At 45.9% G+C, this 11232-nt stretch overlaps 1 protein-coding gene across 1 annotated transcript in view; it reads left to right on the top strand.

The window, feature by feature from the left end:
- The first annotated feature begins 1051 nt into the window (after positions 1-1051).
- The window catches only part of Lonrf2 (LON peptidase N-terminal domain and ring finger 2), a 31248-nt gene continuing 21067 nt past the window's right edge, over positions 1052-11232 (top strand). Inside the window, exon 1 of the mRNA XM_028865745.2 lies at positions 1052-1732. Within this exon, the coding sequence (XP_028721578.1) occupies positions 1069-1732 (664 nt within the window). The 5' untranslated portion in view covers positions 1052-1068. The remainder of the gene's footprint in view (positions 1733-11232) is intronic.

Here is an 11232-nt window from a genome sequence, read left to right as displayed (position 1 = left end):
GTGTGCCTGAACTTTGGCTTTAAACAAAACCTGGTTGAGATCTTGCTTTTCCTGCCTTTTAAATTCTCTAAATTCGCAGAGAAAAACAATCAGCTCTTGCTACCCTAGTCGACCTCATCATGACAGTATTGCTCCCATCTTTTTAAATTTTTAACTTAATTTTTTTTTTTTTTTATAATTCGTTAGTGCACTCATGTGTGGGAAATGTCACCCTACCTTGGTTTTTCATTGAGAACAAACTATCTGCAGTTTCAATGGTGTTTAACAACAAAGGGGCTTTCCAACCATCAGGAGCCAGGGCTGCGGTTTCCTTGGTTACCTCATCTGACTGCTCACCTACCTGGTTTCAAGACCATCACCACAATAAGATATCCCCCCTAAAGATTTCTTCATGTGACTTTTCATGCATGTCCTTTCTCCCAACCCCAAATGACCTCCAATCTGCTTCCCAATACGGTAGCTTCGTTTGTACTTTAAAGACGTTTAATGTAAACTGGATGGTTTGTATGTACATATGTAATCTTCATTGTCTGGATTCTCGTGTTACTGGAGAGCGCAGGGGCAGGGTCTCTTTTGCAGGGTCTTATTCTCTTGGGGATGGTTGACAGGTTTGGAAACTGCTGGGGCCCACGGGTCGTCTAGGCAGCCAGGCCTCGGGGAAGAGGCAGGCGCCGAGGATGCAGGTGGGTGGAGGACCACGAGGACACTGGGATGCTTGCTTCTGCTTGCGCAGCGACTCGGGGGCGGCGGCGGGAAGAGGATGCGCGCGCACACACGCGCGGGGGCCGCCCGCCGGGAGCAGCGGAAAAGGTTCAGCCAAGGAGCTGTGAGGGGGTCGCCCCGCTCCCACGGCCACTTAGCTGACGTGAGCCGCTGGGGCGCGCACGGCGCCTGGCGCGAGCTGGGGATCGAGCCGCGTGCGCTGCGCTGCGCCTCCTGCGGGGGCCGGTCGTGCAGAGGTCCGTCACCGCGGCGGCGGCGGCTCGGAGCACCCGGTCCGCGGACGCGCGTGTCTGACAGCGGAGGCGGAGGCCGCGCTCTTGCCTCCGGGCACCCCATCTCGGCACGATGAGCCCCGAGCCGGCACCCCAGCCTCCGGACCCTCAGGACGTGAGCTGCAACCTCGAGGAGCCCCCGGCTGAGCGCCTGGAGCAGGGCTCCGCGGCCTTCCTCGCGGGCGACTACGAGGAGGCGGCCGAGCTCTTCCGCTCGCTGCTGGCCGGCCTGGCGCAGCCCGAGCGTGGCCTGTGCCTGCAGCTGGGGGACGCGCTGGCCCGCGCCGGCCGCCTCCCCGAGGCCATCGGCGCCTTCCGCGGCGCCGCACTGCTCGGTCCCCTGCGGCCCGAGGAGCTGGCGGAGCTGGCCAGCGGCCTGGCGCGCTCCCTGGGCCTGCGCGACAAACGGCCGCCTGCGTTGCTGGCGAGGCCCGGCTACGCGTCTGGGTCCCCGGTGCCCGTGGCGCCCCGCGACCTGCTGGGCTGTCCGCGCTGCGGCCGGCTGCTCTACAAGCCGGTGACGCTGGCCAGCGGCATCACGGTGTGCAAGCGCTGCGTGGAGCTGGTCCCCGGGCGGGGGCAGGCCCGGCGCGTGAACGTGGTGCTGAGCGGGGTGCTGGAGAGATGCTTCCCCGCCGAATGTCGCCTGCGCAAGCTGGCGTGCCAGGCGCGGGGGCTGCAGCGCCAGCAGCAGCCCGAGACCGCGCTGCTCAGGTGCCAGCAGGCCCTGGACATGGGTGAGTCAGCCTCGAGGGTGACCACGGACGGGCTGGGCGGTGGCCGGGGGCATTTTAATTTCAAAGGTAGTAAGTAGGGTGCACAAGGCCAACAGCCTCACCCTGCAAGGTGGCCAGTGTCACATGCCAGGTGCATCGTTCTTGAGTCTTTTCCAAGACTCTGGTGTATGATGTAAAGTAATGTGGAAGAGCTGTAGTGTAAACCACATAGCTTTCAATTTTCTGGTAGATATGTTAACTAGGGTGACAAGAAGCAAATGATATTTATTTTAACAGTGTTTTTCACGCTATATCGAAAATATTATTTACATGTTTTCAGTATTTAAAAGATCAATATTTTACTTTATTATTTTTTTACTTTATTATTTTTTTTTGTCAATTGTGGTTTTTGCATCCACGCAATCCCCCACTCCCAATTCAGACATGACTTTTTCATTTGAAATACTTCACCTGTGTTTAGATGTTGGAGAAGATGAGAATTGTCCCATGCAAATTCTCCTCTTGGAAAATTGTTTGGTAGCATCCGTGTGTTAAATATGACTGGTTTCTAACACTTTCAAAGAATTACATATGCATGTACACCGAATGATTGTAAAGTTGCTCTTGAGGATGGGAAGACGGCTCACTGGTTAACAGCACTCGCAGCTGTTGACAATGCTGTTAAGATTCCCAGCATTCACACAGGGGATTCCAAACGGTAACTCCAGTCCCGGGGGATCTGGCGCCCTCTTCTGACTACCTTGGAAACCAAGAAGGCTCAAAGTGCGCAAACGTTCATGTAGGCAAAGCACTCGAACACAGACAATAACAACTAAGGTGGGAAACGAATGTTTGTGAGAGCAGAATGGGCCTGTACATTCGATTGCCTTTGTGGAATACCACAAGAAAAAAAAAATACAACGGCCAGTTGCAGTTACAGACTATGGAGCGCTTAACCCCACAAACACAATGCAGAGTGGAAGCAACTGGGCTTGCCAGGCCTGGTGGAACAGATCTGTCTGTAATCCCAGCTACTGGAGAACCTGAGGCAGGAGCATGGCAAGTTCAACATCTGCCTGGGCTATAGTGTGAGTTCAAAGCTCTGTCCTATAATGAAAAGTGTGTTGGGGGGGGGGGATAGCTCAGTGTCTGAATGCCTATTGATCAAGTGTCAGATTCAATATTCAGTACCACCACCACCCCCCAAAAAATGGAAAAAGAAGAAAAGAAACAACAGCCATGAACACAAACATCTTTACCGTGTGACTCTTTGTCTGAAGGGGAGCAGGCAAATCACTGTAAGGCAGTGGTTCTCAACCTGGGGTCGCAACTCCTCAGGGAGTCGATGACCATTTCACGGAGGACACCTAAGACCATCAGAAAACACAGATAGCAGCATGAAGATTCATCACTGCAGAGTTACAGTTATGAAGCAGCTAGGAAAATAGTCTTGCAGTTGGGGGTCACCACAGCACGAGGCGCAGTATTAAAAGGGCCGAAGCATTAGGAAGGTTGAGAGCCACTGCTGTAGGTTGGGAGAAGGAAGGGTGGTGGTTATCGTCGGTGAGTGAAAGGGACTGTTGATTGTGAGGAGGCAGGGGCGGACTGTGGGTAGTGACACAGTGTATTTCTTGACTTTGGGCATGGAGACACATGCGTGTTAACTTTCGGATCATTTCATAAACTGTGTAGCTATGTCTTAAGCCTTGTATGTATGTTGTGTATTTTAGAATTCAGTTTACGAGTTTAGAATCTTGACTACTTCGATCCTATCATCTGAATATGTCCCATATTCGTTTTCTAGTCAAAGAGTAGAAAAGAAAAATCAGGTTGCCTAGTTTCAAAGTTTATAAATGAAAAAGGGGACTGAGAATGTAGCTCAGTGGTAGAGTGAATGCTTATCATTCACGGGGCCATGAGTTCAATTTCCAGCACTGCACAAAGACACACACGCAAACACACACACACACACACAATTAAATTTCATGATAATGTTAGCTCGAATTAGAGGCTTTGGTACAGTACAAAAGGCCATAAATGTTTCAAGTTAGAATGTTTGTGTTTGTACCAATCATTAGCATCATGTCCCAAATACTTCCTTCTTGACTCCTTCCACAAAGATCGAATGTCCTGATTCACCCAAGTAGAGGCTTTGTCAATAATCTTTGCCAATAAGTTGTGAATGTAATTAAATGAATACATATGTTAAAGAGAACAGATATGTATGAAAAGAATTACAGATAATTGCCTACATACACACCCACAACACACACACACACACCACATTCAAGATGGATAATCTAGGATTGTGTCTGAAGTTGGAAGTTAATAAGATGGGGGGGGGAGACTGCACACATCAGAAGTTAGGATTAAAAAATCCCAAAAACAAGTAGTGTTAGTTAGGGTTTTTGTCGACTTAACAAAAGCTGGAGTTGTCTGAGAAGAGGGAGCATCAATTGAGAAAATGCCCCCATCTTGGTCTGTAGACAAGCATGTGGCACATTTTCTTAATTGATGATTGATGTGGAAGGGGCCAGCTCACTGTGGGTGGTGCCACCCCTGGGGAGGTGGTTCTGAGGTAGGTAAGAAAGATAACTGAGCAAGCCAGAGGGGAGCAAGCTAGTAACTGATATTTCTCCATGGTTTCTGCTTCAATTCCTGCCTTGAGTTGCTACCTGGACTTCCCTCAGTGGACTGTGGCCTGGGATATGTAAGCCAAATAAATCCTTTTCTTCCCCAAGTTGCTTTTGCTCATGGTCTTTATCACAGCAATAGAAAAGGAAACTAAGGCACAAATTAATAGAACATTTTCATGCCGGATCATAATGAAACAAAGATAAAATAGAGCAGAGGTTTGTGGGACACAGACAAGGGTTCTGAAGTCTGTGGAGTTGGAATCCCAGATGAAGAGTGAAGAGAAAGGGAAATATTTAAAAGAAAAAAAAGAGCTAAGAATGTTCCACAGCTGATGAAAAATTGTGACTCACTGAATCGAAATTCCCAAAATAAAGAAGGAAACGTTGGGAAGCAGTTAGAGAAGACAGAGTGCGCCTGTTTCCTTTGAAGGGGTCATAATAAGACTGGCAGCCAACTCTCACACCGAGCTAATGAAGCCAGAAGACAATGGGTTAACATCTTCAGATGAAAGAATAAAACATAAAATAAAGACTAAAAAAGCCTAATCTAGAAGTTGTTTTCCATCTAAAAATACCTTTCACAGGTGAAAAGGAAGTCAAGATGCTTTAGGCCAAAGCCATGGGCAGCGCTGAGGGACTTCATTGGCATCAGGATTGTGCTACACAGAATCCTAAGGGGAAGGCTTCGCTGAAGAAAAATGACCCATGTAAAATCAAGGGACCAAGGAAGGGATGAAGACTAGAAATATAACCCTAAGAATGAAAGTGGTGTCTCAAAAGACATTGGTGTTGTGTGGCATTTATGACTTACATAAAAGCAAAACCAAGAGGTAGCACAAAGCCAGGGTGAGCGATTAAGACTGTGTGGTGAGTGTGCTGCCTCGGGTGTGGTAAAAATACTAGAAGCATCCTGGGAACTTTTTGTAGTATATTCAATTGAGCAACTACCAAAAGGACGAAAAGGTGAAATTTAAAAGCTCGAGTGAAATAACAAATATTTGACCCATTCATAAGAGTAACAAAGGGACCTCTGAGGCGGCTCAGCAGGCAAAGACATCAGCCTTGGCATCCGAGTTCTATCCCCAGAAATCACGTGAACATAAAAGGAATGAACTAACCACAAAGCCAGTGACCTCCCCAGCAAGGCAATCCCGCCCCAGTCATAAACACACAATAAAAAAATGTAAAAGTGAAAAAACGAAGCCGCCGAGAACAAAGGAGACACCTAGAAAAGCAAGGATTTACTTGACATTTCGTGTGAAGTGATGTGAATATTCCATTAAAATGTCGACAGACTGGATTCAATGAAACATGGCTATCTGGTGTTTCCATGTGAGAAAAACTTTTGATACAAAGACAAAAAGGTCCAAGTTGGTAAGAACTGGCATAAAAAGACTGACAGAGAGAGCCCCGATGTGACAAAATTAGCATCAGGTAAATCAAAGGCAAAGTGTATGAAGAGGGGTGGAGATGTCTAGGCTATATGATCTGGTGAAATCAGAACAGGAAAAAAGCGGTGTTCTGAGTGTCCTGACACCTGACAAGTATGTGAGCGGGCGCACACGCCAAGAATACAAGGCGGCAGAACTAAACTTTTGTTTTAAAGAGTTTAAACAAAACTCTTAGTGACTGATAAAACATGAAAAGTAGGTAAGGACATAAGTTGGAACAGATACACTGGCATTTTTATTTATTTCATAGGCGTTACTACATGGAGTACTTGCAGAATATACCACCTGTTCGAATTCACAGGACTATGGGCCTGTTGCTATGTAGGCCAACTCCTGGGTTAGACTGTAAGATAAATGCAACAAATATTAGAAGGTTGAAATCAAACAGAGTGTGTTATTGGAACACTAATCTTAAAGGAAAATTAAGCAACAGATAAGTAGACAGTCTTCAAATATTTAGAAACAAAGCAGTGCATTTGTACCAGAACTTGTCTCAGTCAGTTTTCTGATGTCATGACAAAATACCACAAACTGGCTAAGTTATAAGAGAAAGACACTGATTCCACATAGTCATGAAGGCCAAGAAATCCAGTATCAGAGTGCTAGCATCTGCTGAGGACCCTGCTCTGTGGAAGCAGAGGGCATTGCAAGGCAAGACCAGCAGGGGGCAAGCACAGAAGCAAAGCCCTCCTGGCCTGATCTCCTCATTAGGCCCTACCTCTTAATACTCCTTAACAACAGAGCAGAATATCTATGTGAGCTTGGGGAGCTTCCAGCCACACTGTTACCAATGGATCAAATAAGAAATCACCATTAAAATAAGGAAACATTTGACCCGAATGAGAATGAAAACTTTCTGTTGAGCTGGGGAGAAGACTCAGTGCGTAGAATCACTTGTGCCTAGACCTGACTGTGTTTGACTCTCCGTTCTCACACGGTTGCAGGAGAGAGAAAGTTCCCGAGAGTTGTTTTCCGACATCCACGTGTGCACTGAGACATGTGCGCACCCTCATTCACTAATTAATTAGTTAGGGAAAAAAAAATGTAATGCAATACATCAGCTCTCAAACACTACTGCAGCGGTGTCCAGTGGTGTTCACATCAACTGCTAGTGACAGCCAGAATGGTGGTCCCTCTTTCCAGGGACCTGTCACACCGGAGAACACTTAAGGGAGTGTTTTTCGGTGCTGAGCATGAACTGGGTCGGTGGAGATGGCGAGGTTACATGAGTAAGTGTTCAAAATACACCTTGAAGACGTGGGCTTAGTCCTACAGCACCCTGAATAAACAGCCCCTGAGGAGCGTTGCCACTCACTTTTGCTGTTCTCGGGGCACTCGGCACAGGTTTTTTACTGCGTTTAGATGTCTGTTCATTGAACTCCTTTTAAAGGACGTGGTCCCCTTCTCTGCTTTCACACACATTTGACGGCATTTACAGCAGAACAGTAGCTCCCTGGGCCGCGGCTGCTCTGGGCAACTGGAAGACAGTCTCTGACAAACTCAAAATACAGAGCCTGAATCTTCTGGCTGTCTCACAGACACTCTCTCAGGAGGCCCTCCTGACACCGTCTTACAGCAGAGCTAATTGATGGCCCTTCTTAAATTTGGGTTAGTTACTTGAAAGGTACACACACACAGTTTCTGCCATATGCTCTCTCCACACAGAGGGAATCAAAAGTTACCTTTCCTCCCCCATTGATTTTTGAGTGATTTATGGACGATTTCCCTTGATTTTATCAGTGTACATCTTACTGCTTAGAAAGTGGTTTGATTGATGTCTACGTGAGAAGTGAATCTGATTAGTTCTGGACTCCAGGAAAAGCAGCCTTTGGAAAGTGAGGAGTAAACTTAAGTCCTTTGTTAGAAAAAGCAAAGTGATTGGAAGGAAGGGCAAAGCGTTCTTAACCCAGTCAGCTTCCAGACTAAGCTAGCAGCCGGCAGCTGGTATAAGCAGAGGATTGATGAAGTAATAGTGAATATGGGTCTCAAATTCAGGTCTAGCATCTCAGGGCTGTATAATCTGTCACCAGGCTCTGTGTTTTGGTTGCATCTGCACACGCTGCTATAGTTACTCTGTTGAGAAATAGAGCTACTTAACTAGTCAAGCTGGGTCATCACCCAGGCCAGGAATGGGCAAGAAAATGGAAAACCCAAGTAGTATATCAGAGAAGAAGCGGTACAATTAAACACAACAGTTTAGCACCCATGGTAAAACAATGTAAAATAGACGCTTTTACTCAGGAAAACATGAATGATTCAAAGGGGCCCGGGAAGAAGTAAAAGGTTAGTGTGAATGAGTAGTCTGAAAGAATTGGGAATGTTGCTGAGGGATTGTCTTCTGCCCACAAGCTCCAAAGACTTTCAAAGCTTGATTCCTTTATATCTCAGACTATAGAGGAACACAGCAATATTTCCATCTCTCTTTATGAGACAAAATGTGTGGACCAATCTTACACATGTGCATCGGTGAGAAATCCTCACCAAATGAGTCTAGCAGCCTGTTTTCAGAATCTAAGGACAATTCAGTATTAGACAAGTCAGTTAGCATAATCCTCTGGATGGAGGAAGACACGGTACGTTCATCTTTCAGATCCTGGAACGACCCCCTGGAACATAGCATCCTCTGGTAGGAATCTAGGATCGAAGGTAGCCTGGCTAACTTCATCAGTGATTGGACACAGTCTTTATTTTTTGCAATTATCTATGTATGGATGTTTACATGTCTGTGGAATGATCCATGTGAGATACTGACAACCATACTAATTAAGTCAATTAGAAGTATAGAAGTCAATGAGTCCTATTTTAGCTGATGATCAAGAGCTGGCTCATGCCGTGGAGTCTCTTGGTGCAGAGCTCAGGAGTGCAGCATTTTTAAAGACAAAACCCACAATTACATCAGTGTTTGAGGGGGGTCAGAACAACATCCGCCTCTTTGCAGAGCTTAATGGTGTTTTCTAGACACTACATGACAATTATTTCTAATTTTCACTTCCACTTAGCTATTTTAGTTTCAGCCTGCACAAACATCAGTCATTCTGGTTAATATGTCTGGACCATGGTCAGGGTCATGGACAGTCCCACCAAAAGCATTGCCAATGTGGATGTGGCTGTTGGGGTGGAAGGCTGAGGAATGTCTCGAAATAAAGTCAGGACAAGATGGCATCAGCTTAACCATTTCACATGTGTGTGCCCATCGTGCTACCAGTTGCCAGAAGAGGGCATCAAATCCCCTGAAACTGGAGTTACAAATGACTGTGAACTACCACTGTGTGGGTGCTGGGAATTGAACCTAGATCCTCTGGAAGAACCAGCTGCATGCTCTCAGCTACTGAGCCAACTCTCAGCCCTAGACGTAGTCTTTTGAAGTCAAGAATGGGGGAAGCCGGGTGTGGTGGCGCACACCTTTAATCCCAGCACTTGGGAGGCAGAGGAAGGCGGATCTCTGTGAGTTTGAAGCCGGCCTGAGAGACCCTGTCTCAGAAAAAAAAGAAAAGAAAGAATGGGGGGAATTGTGCAGAGCTGTGAGAGAGGATGAGAATCCACTACCAATACTTTTATAAGGTGAGAGTGAAAGGAAATACGGTCTGGAAATAGTATAGTCAAAGAAATGTAACTGTCTGCACACAATGTGGCTGTGTGGGGAACTCAAGAGAACCAGCCGGCAGACTGCCAGGAGCCATGAGAAACTCCTGTAGTAGGCACAGAGTATGCGGCCCATGGAGCTGACTTTGAAGCTCATTCTGTAGTTCCAGTAGCTTCTTTGGTTTAGATTTCTAAAACTCTCCAAAGGGAAGTTATCAAAATGCATGTAATTGTGCAGTTAGGAACTTTTACCTAATCTTTCAGTTAGAAATTATTAGGCTACAGTTATAGTTCCCATATAATGACATACTTTTTTCAAAGGCAGAGCCTCTGAGAATTAAGAATTGTTTTTCTTCCAGGCAGTGAAAAGTCTCCTTTTAAGATATGTTTGTTCGCTGTTGGTTTCTTTTTGATAACCCTCTGAGTACAATTAATGTTGCCTGTATGTACATGGAAGATATCAGGAAGTTGGGAATGATATTAGTGAAGTTGGAATGGGGATGGATATGATCATATTTCACTGTATACATGTATAAAATTCTTAAGAATAAAGAAAATATATATTTTTTTAAAAAAACATACAGTCGGGGCTGGAGAGATGGCTCAGAAGTTAAGAGCATGGGCTGGGGCCTGAGTTCACACAGCAGCTCACAACCGTCTGTAACTACAGTTGTAGAGGATTGGATGCCCTATTCTGGCCCCTGAGGGCACCAGGCAGGCATGTGATGCACAGACTTACATGTAGGCAAAACCACCCATACATATACAATAAAAAGTGTTTAAAAAACCATACACTTGCTTATGAGTTCTGTCAATGCCTCTCAGTTTGTATGTACATTTTCAAAGATGGAGCATATAAGATCTGATTATGGAGCCTAACTAACAGATGGACATTTTCACTTGATGTTGAGGATGGGAGAGCTTTCAACCTTAAGGGAAATATTCTCCCTTTACCAAAGAATTCCATAATAGACCTGTATTACCAGAGACAAGAGTGAGCAAGTGAGTGTTATGTGACAAGACTTTCCTGGGAGATGTAACACACACACCTACTCACCACAGATAGATAGCCCATGACGGAGCAAAGTGTTACTTACAGGAATATGGGTGAGGCATCACTTACTGGAGCAGAACTAACTCAAAGACAGCTGCACCACCAAAGCCCACCCTAACATTGGTGACATCTCATAGAAGCTGGATATTTAGAGTATACTGTACAACTTGAAGGCAGCTCCCAGTGGCTCCGTTGGTCTACACCTCTCCAAGGTAGCTCAGCCGGTTTCTGCTCCTTCCAGGCTTCTTGGCTGATCTCTGTTTCTTGCTTGCAGCTTGGCTCATCCTGAGAGTCTCCTTTGCAGCTTAGCTTGTCCGAGAGTCCTCCTTGCAGCTTTGTCTCTCAGCGGTCTTGATTGTTCACTATTGAGAGGGAGGGGCTTAGTGAATCTGGTCAGTTTCAGGTACTTCCTGGAGCTATTTTGTGTTGTTTACCTTATGTCTTAAAAATTAGCAACAGGAGGTTTCAATCACAGTTCAGTGAGAAAACGATTAGTGTTATGCTTTGATTTGTATCAGTTAAAAAGAAACAAACTTGGGAATGTCTACCTGTGACTCCTGCTCCCCATTGCCCCATCCTTTTCCCTGCCACGCCTCTCAATGACAGGTGTCCATACACATTTTTTTTTTTTTTTTTTTGCAACTTACCATGTCTTAAGTCCTGTCTTAGGTGAGTTTTTTCCCTGTACATTAGCTTGGTTATCTACATAAACTAATAGGAAGCATATTGGCCTTTGCAAAGGCCCAAGTAAGACGTTAGAGGTCAAAGTCAAGGTTTCAAGGCAAACTGAAAACGTGT

This window comes from Peromyscus leucopus, chromosome 16_21 (genome assembly GCF_004664715.2).
Source record: "Peromyscus leucopus breed LL Stock chromosome 16_21, UCI_PerLeu_2.1, whole genome shotgun sequence".
Classification (NCBI taxonomy): Eukaryota; Metazoa; Chordata; class Mammalia; order Rodentia; family Cricetidae; genus Peromyscus; species Peromyscus leucopus.
This window is presented reverse-complemented; position numbering and strand designations above follow the sequence as displayed.